Source organism: Geosmithia morbida, assembly GCF_012550715.1.
Source record: "Geosmithia morbida isolate 1262 chromosome Unknown scaffold_7, whole genome shotgun sequence".
Classification (NCBI taxonomy): Eukaryota; Fungi; Ascomycota; class Sordariomycetes; order Hypocreales; family Bionectriaceae; genus Geosmithia; species Geosmithia morbida.
In genome coordinates this window covers 227,480-243,389 of record NW_023336194.1, presented here as the reverse complement: position 1 = coordinate 243,389, position 15,910 = coordinate 227,480, and the positions used below count along the sequence as shown (strand labels likewise).

The 15,910-nt window shown below is 57.7% G+C and overlaps 4 protein-coding genes across 4 annotated transcripts; 3 read left to right on the top strand and 1 right to left on the bottom strand.

Annotated features, from left to right (window-relative positions):
• Positions 1 to 1,910: 1,910 nt before the first annotated feature.
• On the top strand, positions 1,911 to 4,514 carry GMORB2_6928 (la-related protein 1; the record flags this gene model as incomplete). The annotated part of the gene is made up of 1 exon (XM_035468893.1): positions 1,911 to 4,514. The coding sequence occupies one exon, from the start codon at positions 1,911 to 1,913 to the stop codon at positions 4,512 to 4,514; it is 2,604 nt and encodes an 867-aa protein (XP_035321273.1).
• A 2,613-nt stretch (positions 4,515 to 7,127) lies between these two features.
• On the top strand, positions 7,128 to 9,275 carry GMORB2_6927 (Conserved hypothetical, protein; the record flags this gene model as incomplete). Its single annotated transcript, XM_035468892.1, has 1 exon — positions 7,128 to 9,275. The coding sequence occupies one exon, from the start codon at positions 7,128 to 7,130 to the stop codon at positions 9,273 to 9,275; it is 2,148 nt and encodes a 715-aa protein (XP_035321272.1).
• A 1,418-nt stretch (positions 9,276 to 10,693) lies between these two features.
• On the bottom strand, positions 10,694 to 12,751 carry GMORB2_6926 (crooked neck; the record flags this gene model as incomplete). The annotated part of the gene is made up of 1 exon (XM_035468891.1): positions 10,694 to 12,751. One exon carries the CDS (start codon positions 12,749 to 12,751, stop codon positions 10,694 to 10,696), a length of 2,058 nt encoding a protein of 685 aa, XP_035321271.1.
• A 472-nt stretch (positions 12,752 to 13,223) lies between these two features.
• GMORB2_6925 (U4/U6 small nuclear ribonucleoprotein PRP31) lies at positions 13,224 to 15,179 on the top strand (the record flags this gene model as incomplete). Its single annotated transcript, XM_035468890.1, has 2 exons — positions 13,224 to 13,625; positions 13,701 to 15,179. 2 exons carry the CDS (start codon positions 13,224 to 13,226, stop codon positions 15,177 to 15,179), a joined length of 1,881 nt encoding a protein of 626 aa, XP_035321270.1.
• Positions 15,180 to 15,910: the final 731 nt, after the last annotated feature.

The following is a 15,910-nucleotide window of genomic DNA, read 5'->3' as shown; positions in this document are numbered from 1 at the left end:
GGGGGGAGGGGGGGGGGGGATCTCGAGACATGGAGGTACCTCTGTCGTGGTATTTACGCGGTTAGGGTACATGATCCCTTTTGCCCCAGTCTAGCGGGGCTTGCCTTGTCCTGGCCTGGCCTGACCTGGCCTTGTTGTCTCGCTCTAACAGACTACGCCACCTTGGTAAACGGGACCTGGAGCCCTGTACAGATTATACGTTACTGCCTATAGCAGGACCGCCTATGGTAGGAAGCATTGAACGCATGTAGGCACTTTACGGAAGGCCTCTTACAGCCTCTCCCGCTCTATCCCTTGTCACGGCCAAGAAACTCTGCCGACTGTCGACAGTCAACTGTCAGCTGTCGGTAATGATTACCGTACTGTAGGGTCAAGAGAGAAGGTTGACGAAACGGTCTACCGTTCACTTCAGAGTCCAGATCGTGAGCGATGCTCTTCAAGTTCTTTAGAAGGCCACTCTACCTGCCCCCCCCACCCTGATCAATGGCCCAGAAACCTCTGTACGCTGTTGGGTTTCCAATTTTTTGGCGTGGGATGTTACCACAAACGGCATACGACGAGTACCTTACCTAAGTACTCCCTAGCAACGTACCTGCCTCCTACAGAGTGGGTGTATATATATGTATATGGGACTCCGCAGAGCGGGATAGAGAGGGGGGGAGACCTATGCCGCCCGCCCGCCCGCAACAGAGAGAGAGGTATTGGGTAGTATTAGCTCGTAGGAAGATGAAGAGAGGGGGAGGAAGAAGATAAAAAAAAAAATTTACTGCTATTCACACCACGCACAGCTAAACCGCACAACCCGACTCACACTCTGCGCAAAAAAAAATAACCTTCTAGCCTTGGTCTCTTGCCCTCAACTTTCCCTTCCCGCCCCTCCTCCCTAAACCCTCACGGCAGCATAACACGCCTTTTTTTCCTCTTGTTATCCTTTGCCCGTCTCTGTCTCTCCCCTACCCTCTCTGAATCCTCCCCCCCTCCTTCTTCTTTTCTTTTTTTTTTCTCTTTTGCCTCAAGATACTATTCCTCTGCACCTATCTGGTTTGCATTTCTGTCAAATCAATTAACCCCATCAGGGTTCCGGCTGTGTCATTATCTGACCCTTGTCTCCGCGCCTGGGTCGGGTCACTGCTGTTTTTTTCTTCCTTCTTCCTCGACGCACCCCCCGGTCCTTTCGACAATAACAGAGGATTCCAGAGGACGCATCTCGATCGTCGGGCATCGTTCTTCTTTCCCTCGACATACACATAACATACTCTTGTGGCTCTTGACTTTCTTACTAGTCAACGACTACAACGTTTCTACTTTTTTTTTTTTTACCCCACGGTAGATTTACTTAGTGAGAAGACGATCGAGTTTAGATCCTGCTCATCCCAGACTCGCCTCTCTTGCTCTCATCTCGTCGACCACCACCTACCCACCTAACTGTCAGGCCGCCGATTTCTCGAGACGACCAGTCTCATTCCGCCCCATCTGCGTCACGACAGTCTCCACGGAAGAACACGGCTCCAAGAACGGCCATCCCTTCATCCGCCCTTTTATCGGATCCTGGGCTCGAAACCCTAGTTGGGCACTCGAGCTCGTCGCGAGCCGGAAAGGACAACCTCGTCCTTCGAACGACTTTTTGAAATAGAAAAGACTACAGAGGGAGCGACGTACAAGCAGACAGCCCTTGCTGCCCAGAACCCCAAACCAACCCCCCCCCCAATAGACCGGGCCGCTGGCGAGACGACCCTGCTGCACCCTTCCCGGTGCCGTATCTGGTGGTCACTCACATTCCTCGCTCAGGGGACGTGATCCGCATACATTACCTCTCTCCCTCCGCACTTCCCAGCCTCACATAACCGAGGCTTCTCTTGCATTGGCCCGCTGTGCCGTGTGCCGAACCCCCGACATCCAACATCATCGAAATGGCCGCCGCTTCCTCCTTCTCCTACGCCCAGGCCGCCAAGGGTCAGGGTGGCCCGACAGCGCATCCGACATCTCCCTCTACCCAACCCGCCGACCAGGCCGTGGCTGCTCCCATCGAAGAGCTCCAGCCCACCAAACAGAACGAGTCGCCCGACGTCCCCGTCGAGGCCACCCCCAAGGCCGCGTCGAGCCCGGCCGAGCCCACAAACCAGGAGGCTGCTCCTGCTGCCACTGCTGGTGCCACTGCCGAAGGTGTCGCCGTTGACGTCACCGAGACCACCGTTGCCCCTGCTACCGACGCCAAGATGGAGACGGTCCAGTCAAGGCGGTCTGATCCCAAGAAGGATGAAGACGCCGCCAGGTTAGATCGCCCGTGGCGTCGGAATGATAAGAGCACCAGGTCGTCGAGCGCCGCCACGCGGTCGGTCGACGAGCACGACTCGAGGAGACCCCGGAAGGGCAAGAAGGCGAAATCCTCAGATGCCGCCGGTGCCGACAGTGCATCCTCGGTCGCCGACCAGGAGCAGAAGGAGGAGCCCGAGGCTCCCAAGGTTGAGCTATCCGAGGCTCCCCTCCCTACCGTCAACATCTGGCAGCAGCGCAAACAGGCCCAGCAGGCCAAGGCCAAGCCCGAGCCCGCCACCAACGGCGTCTCGGCCGCTGGAGCTGCCGATGCTCACCACAAGCCCGCCCACGTGAACGGCGGTGGCTCCGGTCCCAAGGGCCAGTCCAAGTCGAGCGACAAGCCCGAGCGGAACGGTAGCCGCGGTAACCGGGCTCCCGGCCGCGGAAAGGAGAACAGGCCCGAAGCACCTCCCCTCGTCGAAGATGCCTCGTCCTGGCCCACGCCTGAGACGGCCATCCAGGAGGACAAGAAGAAGGCCACCACCCCCACCACCGCTGCAACCACCCCGGCCACCAACGCTGCCACGGCCACAGCGTCGTCGGACAAGCCTGCCTCCGAGGACGGCGCGCAGGCTAAGCCTCGCCAGAAGAAGGAGTGGGTCGCGTACGACTACGTTCCCACCGTCAGCTTCGAGACCCAGCTACCGCAGATGCGTGGCTCCAAGCCGCGAGGTGGCGCCAAGGGTGGCGCCGGCTCCAGGTCGGCCGCCAACGCCGCCCAGAACAGCAACCACAACGGCGACAAGGCCGCCGCCGCCGCCGCTACGGGTGCTGCCGCCGCCGCCCCAAGTGCCGCCAACACCAACACCAGCGCCTCCAAGCCCGGCGGCGAATCTCGGGACCGCACACGCGAGCCGTCCGGCCCCGCCGGCCGCAACACGTCGCTGCCCCCGACGAACAACAAGCGTGCGTCGATAGACGTGGCCAACACCAAGGGCGAGCATCAGAAGAAGCCCGACTACGCCACCAACAAGGCCAAGGACGCCGCCCCCGGCCAGCAAGTAAGACGTGCCCCCGTCGCGCGTCCGCCTCATCACGAGCAAGACACGTTGACGCAGAACCAGCAGCCACCCCACCAGCAGCAGCACCCCGTCCGTGAGGGACGCCCCGAGCGTGCAAGCCGCGGAGCCTACCGCGGCCGTGGAGGAGGCCACAACGCCATAAGCTCGCACGGCCAGCACCAGCACAGCACGTCAGCGACGGCGCCGCCATTCCAATCCAGCGGGAACAACCCGTCAATTCCCATCCGCGCCACCCCCGGCCCGTACAGCCCGCCCCCGAGGCAGGGTCACGGGCAGGGCTTCATGCCTCCCTCGCAGCGCGGCGGCGGCCGCGGCGGCCGCGGTGGTGCCAACAACTACAACCGCATGTCGCTGCCCAACGGCGGCGCGGCACGCATGCCCCCGGTGCAGGCGCAGTTTGCGCCGTACGACTACTCGATGCAGCAGCAGATGCAGCAGCAGCAGCAGCAGATACCCTTCCAGCAGCAGAACGTCTACTTTGACAGCATGGTGGTGCCGATGCTCCGCAGCCAGATTGAGTACTACTTTTCGATCGAGAACCTGTGCAAGGACCTGTACCTGCGCCAGCGCATGGACTCTCAGGGTTTCGTTCCGCTCTTGTTCATCGCCGCCTTTAAGCGGATGCGCGACCTGAGCCCGGACCTGGGCCTGATCCGCGCCGTATGCGAGGAGTCTGGCGAGATCGACTTTGTCGTGGCCGACGACGACGGCAGCGAGCGCCTCCGCCGTCGCGTCGGATGGGACAAGTTTGTCCTGCCCATGCACGAGCGCGACGACATGGCCCGCAACGACGGACCCAGGCACATCACCTGGAAGAGCAGGAGCTTCACGTACCAACCTGCCCAGCAGCAGCAGCATCAGCAGCAGCAGTACGCCAACGGCATGGTCGCCCCTCCCTCTCCCTACGGCATGGCCTCGCCTCCGGCCTACCAGGGCGTCTACCCCGACGACCTCGCCGGCGGTCCCAACGGCTACGTCAACGGCTACGTCAACGGCCACGGTGGTCACGCTCACATTGCCGCCGCACCTGCGACGGCAGCAGCGCCGGCAGCCTCGCAGCTCTCGGCCGCCGTGCCCGACTTCAACCCCTCCGGTGCTCTCTCCAGTACGAATGGGCACGCTGCCACGAATGGCGCCACCGCCGGGGACCGCCACACTGACGCGATCGAGTCGTGAGCTCCCTGCTCTATGATGCCTTTTTCTTCTTCTTCTTCGTCTATCTATATGGCGTCTAGGGCTGGCTCCGACGTCGGTTTCTTCACGTCCGTTTCTTCTCATCTGTCGGATCCTTTCTTTACCCGCACTATCTCGAATTTTACTCGCTTCGTTTTCTGTTCAATTGCATGGATAAAAGTTTCATAAGGGAGAAGAAGAAAAGGGTCGAGGGACGTCGGTAACATTAACGCCCACACACGTACCTTTTCATGACATTTCCACTCGGACATATGTTTTTTTTCTTCCTTTTTTTACATTTTTTTCTTTTTCTTTTACGAAACGTCTCGTTGCTGCCCCCCTACACTCTCAGATTTTGCGACTTTTTCTAAGCTTTTTTTTTTTTTCCTGTTGGACCCTCGGGTCTGCAAAGTTGCTCTGTATGAACATGAGATATATGGCCACTTTTAAGACAAGGATGGAAGCAGGGAAGAAGAGGGTCGAAAGGGATTTTTTGTTCGTAATGTGTCTGTTTTCTGTTTTTTTTTTTTTTCCTGTACGGAACATTTTTCTACGGAGTTGACAATCCATCCCCCCTCCTTTTTTAGGTTCGGTTGTTTTAAAGGCAGGGATACAACAATATCATAGTCCTAGGAGGAAAACGAGAGGGGAACGAACAGAAAAAAAGCATTTGAGGAGGAGAAAAAAAGCATGCGGAGGGAGGAAGATGGAAGATCTACTACTGCAAGTCAACAGATCATCGGAAGAGACCCGAGAAGAAAAAAATGCCTTCCATCGAGATTGAAGAGAGGGGGAAGTAATAGACACACACAAAACGAAACAGAACAAAAAAAAAAAAAGTCCAAAAAAATCAGGGAGGGGCGTCAAGGGGATTGTATCCTTTTGAGGATGTTTTTTTTTTTTGTCTTTATGTTATGGTTTCATGGATATTTGGTGTTTTTCGTCGTGTTTTTTTTATACTCTCCTACTCCGCATATATGAAAGAAGGGGGGAGTAGTACGAAAAGAAAAGAAAAAAAATCCCCCAAAAAAATTGTACAACATCTTTCTTTTTTGTTTCACTTATTGGGATCGTGGTATTACGGCATTCAAGAGATGTGATAGACTAACCGTTTTAAATGGAGTATAGTTACTGACGTCATGCTTGGGTGGCGGTGCAGCGTTTTCATCTAGGTCTCTCATCAAGCATCTCGAGAAATGGAATAATGACGACGAATGTTGGAGGGAAAGGGAGGGGGGAGCACAGGAGTACAAGTACGAGGAAGGAATATGCAAAAATAAATAATAATAATAATAATAATAAAATAAAAAAGTATGCAAAAGAAGAAATGATGAGAATGCATGGTTACGGGGGACACTTTGATGTATGTACGAGGATGTAGTGTACATTGACGTCGGTGGTAGATGCACAGACCCGTGGCGCAGCTGGGGCGTGCATCGCATGTGGCTGTGACGGTTTTGCGCCTCGGTGAGAGGGTGTGGAGGGTAAGAGAGTCATGATGGTTCGGGATTGAGATGGTCAGGACCAAGATCAGGTTGAGGCTTGGAAAAGACATGATTGTAGCCATAAGGGCAGAAAAGGATAAGAACAAGACCCGGAAAGAATAATGACAAGAAAAGAAGAAGAAGAAAAACAGGAAGCCCAAAACTCTCGAACAAGAGAGAGAAGAGGAAGAAGAGGAAACAAGATCTATCAAGAGAGAAAGCCACGGTCCAGCCATCCGTTACGTCATCCATCATACCACGAGTACGGAGCTACTCAAGAGGTACTTTTTTTCTCTTCTTCTTCCCTTCTAATCTGCCCCGCCCCCTCCCCCCCCTCAAATGTTTTGTGCGTTTTGTGGCCCCGTGGGACGATGACCAGAACGGCTCTCATGTGCGATAGCAAAGGTAAAGATGATTCGACCGTCCGGCTGGGAGAGTGGCAGAGTGTCAAGATGGAGTTGGATTTTTTTTTCATGATTATCTGGTTCTGTTCCGCCTTGCCTTCGCTCTGTCCAAGTCTTGTCTTGTGCGGTTATGTAATGTAAAACCCGGTGTATGGAACCTGATGGATGTAAAAAACCATGAGAAGTACTGGAACTCACGGATGATGGATGATGGATGCCCCCCCCCCCCCCCCCCGCCTTCACAGACATCCCTGCTCACATCAGGTCACTCCCCCGAATTCCAGGGAGTGACCGGATACCGTAATACCTGCACTCGTAAACCTGTTCGCCTCGTAAGGGAGGGAGAGCCCGTATTATCTGGTTGTCGGTCTCTTCCCCCACTTTGAACCCTCTTCTCTCTTCTCTTCCCCTCTTCTCTTTCTCATCCGTCAGTCATCATTCGACCCAACATATACGTCGTCGTGATTCGATTTCATCTCTGTTTTGTTGAGTCGTTATAAGATATCTGCTCTCCCTTTTCGCTATACACTTGTCTCGTTCTCTCTCTCTCTCTATATATATATATATAAACGCAGAGTTTACACACACACACATCTCCCCAGACACGGTACGCCGTTGCAATAAGCTCGGTACTAGAGGAATAACGACCCGAACCGCTTCTACACCCACCACACACACACACACACACACACACACACCTATATATAAATACATATATATATATATATATGTCGAGCTACGAACCGTACGAGCGGGATTATTCCCGCCGCTACGTGCGCGAGGAGCGTCGAGACGAGCGAGACCCGCGCTTCCTCGAGAGCCGCGACTACGCCGCCAGGACCGCCCATCGCGAGCTCGTGCCCCGGGCCGCCCGCCGGGAGGATAGTGAACTTTCCGTCGAGGAGATCCGGCGCGACTTCCCTCCCCCCAGCGGTGGTCGCGACACCTACCGCGCCCGGTCGGCCGAGCCTAGCTACGGCGACGGCGGGGACGGCTACTACTACGAGGACGACTACTACCGGGACGACGGGACGGGTCGCAGGCGCCACCACCACCACCGCCACCAACGCCATGGCGGCGGCAGCTCGCGCTACGACTACGACGACGGCCGCTCCTACAAATCGTCCTCGTCCGCCGTGACGGGCGATGGCAGGAGGAAGAAGGGCACCATCTCCAAGGAGGAGAAGATCATCGCCGCCATCGCCGGCGCGGCCCTCCTGGCTGGCGGCAAGGAGATGTACGATCGCCGCGAGGCCAAGCAGGACGGCCACGGCCACGGGCAGGTCGACCGCAACGTCCTGGCCTCGGCCGCCCTCGCCGGCGTCGGCGCCCTGGCCGCCTACCAGGGTATCGAGTTCTACAACAAGTCGCAGGCCAGGAAGGACAAGAAGGCCACCTACATCCTGCACCGCGGCCGCGACGGGAACATCAGCGAGTACTACTCGGACGACGACGGCGACGACGACGACGACGACGACGTCTCGAGGAAGCACCGCAAGGGCGCCAAGAACTTCCTCGAGAGCGCCATCGCCGCCACCGGCCTTGGAGCCGCCGTCAAGTCCCTGACGGGCGGCGGCCACGACGACGACAAGAGCAGCCGCCACCGCTCCGGCTCCGACGTCAGCACCCGCTCCCATCGCTCCCGTGGCGGCGGCGGCGGCGGCGGCGGCGAGAACAAGATACAGAAGTCCGCCATGGCCGCCCTGCTCGCCGGCGCCACCGAGGCTTTCCGCGTCGCCAAGGAGCCCGGAGGTTGGAAGGGCGAGAAGGCAAAGCGCATACTGACGGTGGCGGCCGGTGCCGCCACCGTCGACGCCGCCCACGGCGACAAGCACGGGAAGCTCGGCCTGGCCGAGTCCGTCATCGGCGGTCTCGTCGGCAACAGGCTGATCAACGGCTCCAAGAACGACATTGAGGAGGATCGCACCACCGGCCGCAGCCGCTCCCGCTCGCGCGCCCGGTCTGGCAGCCGTGGCGGCGGCGGTGGCGGCGGCGGCGGCAGCGGTCTGGCAGCGCTGGCCACGGCCGGCCTCGGCGCCCTGGGTGCCAAGAAGGTGCTCGACTCCAACAGGGACGGGTCGCGCAGCAGGAGCCGAAGCCGCGACCGGAGCCGGACCCGTCGCAGCCGCAGCCGCAGCGTCGTCGACCGCGCCCGCGACGGTCTCGCCGACCTGGGCATCGGGGGCGGCTCGCGCAGGGCCAGGGACTACAGCGACGACGACGGTGACGAGCGCTACCGCCAAGACGACTACGGTGATCGCCGCGGCGGCGGCTACGCGGACGGAAAGAGCCGACCGTCCCGTCATCGCCGCTCGGGCTACGCGTCGGGCTCGGACCTGGGCGACTCGGACGAGGACGAGAAGCGCGCCAGGAAGATGAAAGGTAAGCAGATACTCAGCACGGGACTGGCCACGGCGGCCACCATCAACGCGGCGCACGAGGTCTACGAGAGCTTGGAGAAGAGGCAGGCGCGGCAGAAGGCCCTGAGGGAGGGCCGTATCAGCCACGAGCAGTCGGAGAGGATGAAGAGGAAGAACATTATGCAGGACCTCGCGTCCGTGGGCATCGCCGCCCTGGGCGTGCGCAACGCCATGTCCAAGGTCAAGGAGGCCAGGCACGCTTCGCACGAGTGTCGTGATTTCAAGTCGGAAAAGAAGCTGAGGCACCAGAGACGGCTCGAGCAGACGAGCCACCCTCATCACCGTGACGACCACCACTACGGCGGTGGTCGTCGCAGCGAGAGCAGCCACAGAAGTACAGGTCCAAGGCGTCCCCCTCTTGACGGCTACGACAGTGACGACGACGAGGATTGGTCTATCGATCCACCACCTCGTCGTCGGTATAGTCATGACGATCGGGGCGTCTCTGGCTGGTGATGGTGATGGGGGAGCGCTTCTGCTCTGCCAATATCTGCGTTTCAACTCTTTTTTTTTTTTCCTCTTGTTCTCTCTTTCTCTCTCTCTCTCTTTACGTCTTGTCTTTCTCGGAACTCGCGTTCCTAGTCTGACTTGCACATTTCTTAGACAGAATCTCTCTTCTCTCGGATTGCGTTGATGGTCCCCCCCCCCTTCGCCCCCCCGCCCCCCTTCCTCTGCTTTCACACACACACACACACACACACACACACACACACACAATATGAACATTAATGACTAATGACTTCTCTGTTTCTGTTTCTGTGCAATCTACCAGACCGCCGTTACTAGTGTCGATGTTTCTTCTATATCGGAGAATACATAGTACTCGTGCAGGAAAGCTCTGTTCCTTTGTTGGCCGTTACGAGTTTACGCCTTTCACACCCCCCTTCCGGGTGACACCCACATTATGCGTCTAGCGACACCGACATATCCGATCGAAAAAAATAATGGGGCATTTTCCTTTTTTTTTCTCTTTTCTTGCTCTCCATCTCTTTTGTCTGGTTCGTTTTTTTTTGGATTTTTCTTTTCAGAAAGAGATATGAGGGGTTGACTATGCCGAATATCCGATATGACGACATTGATCTCTGGGATGTTGGGATATGGATGGTTTTTTTGAAGTACTAACTCTTGGGACATGATGTTATGATTTTTTTTTTTTAACGAATTCAATAGTTCCGCGCCCGAATCGGCGAGGAAGAATTACTGCTCTCATCGGATCCTATTGCTCTCGTGGATTTTAGTGCTCTCATAAATAAAGATGTACGGAGCATGTTGGAGATGTTGATAGATGAATGTAAATGTGACGTAGCTGATGACAAGTGGGCCCTAAGCAGGGTGAAGCCGGACGCAGAACGGACATGAACAGGTTTTTTTTTTTTTTTTTTTTAAAAAAAAAGACCTTGAATTCTTATGCAATCTTATAGGCTGTAGCACAGGACGAACCAGCAGAGAGAGGACTTTGCATTTATATCAGAAAGATACCGGAAGTTTGTATGATACATATTCCCTCTTATATAATATTCTTGATGATGACAAGTTTCGTGATCAAAGAGATGGCTTGTTAACATCTACTCTACACCTTACATGGTAACAAGAACAAAGGGGAAGGGGGGAGGGGGGGGGGGGGGAGAAGGGAAGAAAAGAACAGAGGAGGCAGAATGTAAGAAAGGAAGAAGAACAAGAAATGTAGAAAGAAAAAAAAGTCATGATGTATAGATTTTGTGTGCGTGTCAGAAGAGGGGAGAGGGGTTGGGGGAAGGTGAAAGAGGAGAAGAGGAGAAGAGTAACGAGGTTGTACCGGGTAAGAGGATGGCCAAAGTTTTTTCCTTTTTTCTTCTTTTTTTTTTCTTTTTTTTTTAACGAAAAAAAAAACAGCATTACAACCCACCACCAGACTGCTTCCACTTCTGCGCCATGGCCATGATACCCGACAGATTCTTGGTCTGCTGATCGTCAGCGGGGAAGATGTAGTCAAAGTACTCCTCCCAGGAGTCGCCGTCGTCCCCGCGACGGCGCTTCTTGACCGTGCGTGGCATCTGGGCCTGGATGGCGTCAATCTCGCGGGCGGACCCGTGGGTGCGCTCAAACGACAGCCAGGCGTTGAGGAGGGATACCCTCTCCTCCTTGAGGTCCCTGTCTCGCATGCGAGAGTGGGCGCGTTCAAAGATTTTGCGGGCGCGGTCCTTGGCCTCTTGACTGACTGGCTGCTCTCGTTCCCGATCCTGATCCTGGTCCTCTCGCCGCTCTTCTTCCTCCTCCTCTTCTTCTTCGCCCTCGGGTATGTTGATTTCGAAGTGGGCGTAGCTGATCCAGACTTTGACGTGGTCCGTCTTCTCGAGCAGGCGCTCGTACAGGTCCCTGGTCCGGTCGTATTCGCCCTCCTCCTCCTCAAAGTCGATGTAGGCCTTCCACAGAAGCTCCGGCATGTCGAGCTGGGGCTGGGACACGGCCAGCTCGAAGATGGCGCGGGCGCGGTCCAGGTCGTCCAGGCCGCGCTCCAGCTCGGCGAAGCGGATCCACGTCTGGCAGTTGGCCGGGTTGAACTCGACGTGCTTCTCGTACAGGGTGCGGCACCGCACGAACTCGAACAGCCGGCGCTCCAGGTCGATGTACGACTCGAACAGCCGGTCCTTGGGGCACATGCCGATGGCCCGGCCCAGGAGCTTGCGCGCCGCCGTCAGGTTGCCCTGGCGCACCTCGAGCTGCGCCGCCAGCGTCCAGACCTTGGCAAAGGTGAACTTCTTGTGCGGTATCAGGCCCAGGCAGGTCTGGTAGATCTGCCGCGCCCGGTCGGCGTCCCGGCCCTCGACCTCCTCCCAGATGGCGTAGAAGATCCAGAGGAAGATGTACCGGCGCCAGTGGCGCTTCTCCTGCGTCGGCGGCACTTGGGCGATGGCGCGCTCGTACACGTCGCGCACGCGGTCGGCCTCGCCCGACGTCTCCTCCAGCCCGGCGTAGTCGAACCAGGCGTCGTAGTTCTTGGCGTTCTCGCGCACCAGCTCCTCGTAGTGGCGCCTGCGCTTCGACAGCACCACGTCCTCGACGCCGTCGCGGTCGCCGAACTGCTTCTCAAACGTCGTGTAGGCCTTGTGCAGCGCCATGGACCGCGACCGCGGCAGCCGGTCCAGCGCGTGCTTGTAGATGGCCCGCGCCCGCTCGTACTCGTTGAGCTTGGCCTCGAAGCGCGCGTACGCGATGAAGAGCTTCTCGTCCACGAAATCGTCGCCCAGCGCCTCGAGCGCCTCGCCGAACACGTCGCGCACCATGTCGCTCGTGCCGTTCTCCTCCTCGAACCGCGCCCACTTGATCCAGTTGCGCGGCTCCGGGTGCACCACCGTGAAGGCCCGGAAGATGTCGCGCGCCCGGTCCAGCTCACCGTACCGCTTCTCCAGCTTGATGTACGCGCTCCACGCCGCCTCGTCCGGCTGCCACTGCATCCACCGGTCAAACACCTGCCGCGTCCCCGACACGTTGCCCAGCATCTCCTCCATGTACACGTACTTGTACCACAGCTTGTCCACACGCGGGAGCCGCGTCACGGCCCGGTCCAGCAGGTTGCGCGCGTGGTTGATGTTGCGCGACCGCATCTCCGCCTCCACGTACCGGATCCACAGCACCACCGAGTTGGGGTGCACGTCCAGCGCCCGCTCGAACACCGACCGCGCCCGCGCAAACTCCTTCTGCTCCAGCTCCCACTGCGCGTACCGCGTCCAGTTGTTCAGGTTCACCCGGTTGCGCCGCACGTAGTCCTCAAACTCCTTGCGCTTGCGGCCCTGGAATTCGTGCAGCTCCTCGAGGTCCGCGAACCGCTGCGTCGGTGCCTGAAGCCCCTCATCCTGTCGGTCCACGGCCTCGCGGAGGAGCTGCTCGGCGCTGATCTGTATCGGCGCCGCCGCCTTGTTTTTGACCCGTGGGGGGCCTCTTGAAGACTCCATTTTGACGTGTGTATGTGTGAGTGCGTTCGTGTCGGGTGTGCCTGCTATGTCCCTCTCTTCCTCTCACCCTTTTGGTGATAATATTCTCCCGTCTCCTGAGCTTCTCTCTCTTGTCGTCTCAATGGAAGGGGAGAAGGGTCGTTGTTCTGGTGATGGGGATGAATGGAGGTTGGTTTAGGTGTAGTCCTCCGTAGACGTGCCTACATATTAAAAATTGTCGGCCTCAGGTGGCTGATCGGCGGCCGCTGCTGCTGCTGCTGCTGCTGCTGCTGCTGCTGCTGCTCTTTTCCTTATCAGCGATAAGACACGCGACAGATGTGCACGGACCATCTGTCGACCTTTGGGCCTCGCGCATTTTGCCATCGGAGCTTTGGATGCTTGTCAATACTTTCCAAACACCACCTCTACGCATCACTTTTCTACTCTTCCTTCCCTACATTATAGAGGCCGTGTGGCGGAAACATTACCGATAATGACGTCTGTCGCGGACGACTTGCTCAACGACTTCGGCAGCTCGGGTGACGAGGCCGACGACAATGTCGAGCAAGAGGGTAGCGACGGCAACGGCAACGGCGACGGCGACGGCCACGAGAATGACGACGACGATGACGATGCCATGCACGTCGACGGCACAAACAACGGCGTGGGCTCTGGATACAATGGTGACGACGACGACAACGTGGATGGCACCGGCGTCTCAGAGGCTAGAAAGGCCAAGGTCGACAATATGAAGCTGAGTGCTGTCAAGGATATCCGCAAAGTCGCCGGTCTGATGCAGACACTTGAACCGATTCTCAAGGCAAGTAACCGTAATCTCTTTTTTTTTTTTGGCCTATTATATTTGTTGAAGGGGAAGAAGAAGAATCCTAACATGGTGCCCACTCCCCCCCCCCCGCCCCCCCCCCCCCCCCCCCCCCCTTGACAGGAAATCGAACACTATCGATCACAGGCCGAGACGCAGACGACGAATGCGGGCAACATCGAGGATCATCCCGAGTACCACCTCCTGACGCAGTCCAACAACCTGTCTACCAAGATTGATGGCGAGGTGTACCTGGTGCACAAGTACATACGCGACCACTACTCGACGCGGTTTCCGGAGTTGGAGAGGCTGGTGACGTTGCCGCTCGAGTACGCCAAGGTGGCGATGATTATCGGCAACGGGCCGATGAACTCGGAGAGGCTCAAGAGCCTTCAGACGTCGACGGACAACCCGTTGGGGGTGACTCTCAAGTCGGTCCTCAACGGTCCCTCGCTCATGGTAGTTACGCTGGAGGCGACGACATCCAAGGGCCAGGAGATGAGCGCGGAGCAGGAGGCGCAGGTGCGGCAGGGATGCGAGATGCTCGTGTCGCTGACACGGGCCAAGGAGACGCTGACGGACTACGTACAGTCGCGGATGCGCATCTTCGCGCCCAACATGACCGCGCTGATCGGGTCGCTGACGGCGGCGCAGCTGCTCAACACGGCGGGCGGGCTGACCAACCTATCCAAGACGCCGGCGTGCAACCTCCCTGGGTGGGGGTCGAAAAAGGGCCAGGCTGGGCTGGCCACCAACACGGGCGTCCGCCAGCAGGGGTTCCTGTTCCACTCGGAGACGATCCGCGGGATCCCGGCCGACCTCAAGACAAAGGCGATGCGCATCGTGGCGGCCAAGCTGGTCCTGGCGGCGCGCATAGACCGCGGCCACTCCAGCCCGGACGGGTCCGAGGGCGAGAACCTCAAGGCCGAGTGCTTCCGACGGCTGGAGAAGCTGACGGAGCCCCCGCCCAACAAGGGCGGGCGCGCCCTCGGCGTCCCCGACGACAAGCCGGCGCGCAAGAGGGGTGGACGGCGCGCCAGGAAAGCCAAGGAGGCCGTGGCCATGACGGACCTGCGCACGGCGCAGAACCGCATGGCCTTTGGCAAGGAGGAGCGCGAGGTCGGCTACGGAACGGGCTCGGGTACGGTGGGCATGGGCATGATCGGACAGCAGAACGACGGCAGGATCCGCGGCATCCAGGTCGACCAGCGCACACGGGCCAAGCTGAGCGCCAAGAACAAGGGATGGGGCACGTCGAGCTCCATCGGCGGCGGAGGCCTGGCCTCGTCCATCGGCGGCTTCGGCCAGACGCCCGGCGGCATAGACCTGCACGCCCGCGGCCTCAGGGGCTCCGGGGTGGGCAGCACGGTCGGCACGGCGTCGTCCCTGTCGTTCACGCCCGTGCAGGGCCTCGAGCTGGTCGACCCCAAGATGCAGGCTGAGCTCAGCAGGAAGCGCAAGGCCGAGGAGGACAGGTGGTTCAAGGGCGGGACGTTCACGCAGGTCGGTGGCGGCGGCGGCGGGAGCAGCAACGCTGATGGTGGCGGGTTCAAGGTGCCGAATCTGCCACCTACGAAGCGTGTCGATACGGGGGCGTCGAAGATGGGACCACCTCCGAAGAAATGATTCGACTCTCTCTCTCTCTCTCTCTCTCTCTCTCTCTCCCTCTCTCTCTCCTCTTTCGTTCTTTTTTTTTCTTTCCTTTTTTCTTTCTTGTCATTTCTCTACATATTTTCCTCTTTTATCACTTTGATACCATGTTGGTGAGAAGAAGGTGTCAGGGTACGAACAAGACAAAACAAAGAAAAGTTTGTACCATCCATACAACTGGGGAAGGGATGACGGGCAAGGCGTTTCTAGGAGATGTATACATATATTAATCTATCTGATTTATTCTAATGAGATGTCAGGTGTCGGAGGTAGAGAGTCTGTGCTGAAAGGTGTTGCTGTTTGACAGCAACTGGTGCCAGTCTGTATGATAAGGCGTCTGTCCGTAGGATATCAGTCAGTGGTGAGATTGTAGATTGTATGACGGGTGTTGTAGGGTATCGTCAAATCGTGCAACATGAAGGCCTCGGTCGATACGAGTGATGATAGCCTACATCAAGCAGAGTGACAAGATAAGAGCACACCGATAGGAGAGAGAGTAGCCGTGCGCGCAAGAGACGAGTCCTGAAGAGATGGCCTCCCAAGTATTGCCTCCCCTGTGATGCAGTATTCTCGTATCACACGGCCACCACTCCTCATACCTAATCAGCATACACTTTGTTTTTCCGTCCGAGGAGAGGGAGGTGTTAGAGAGGGAGATCTAGTGGGTAAGTCGATCAAATAAGATGATCTGGAGCTGTTCCCGGGGG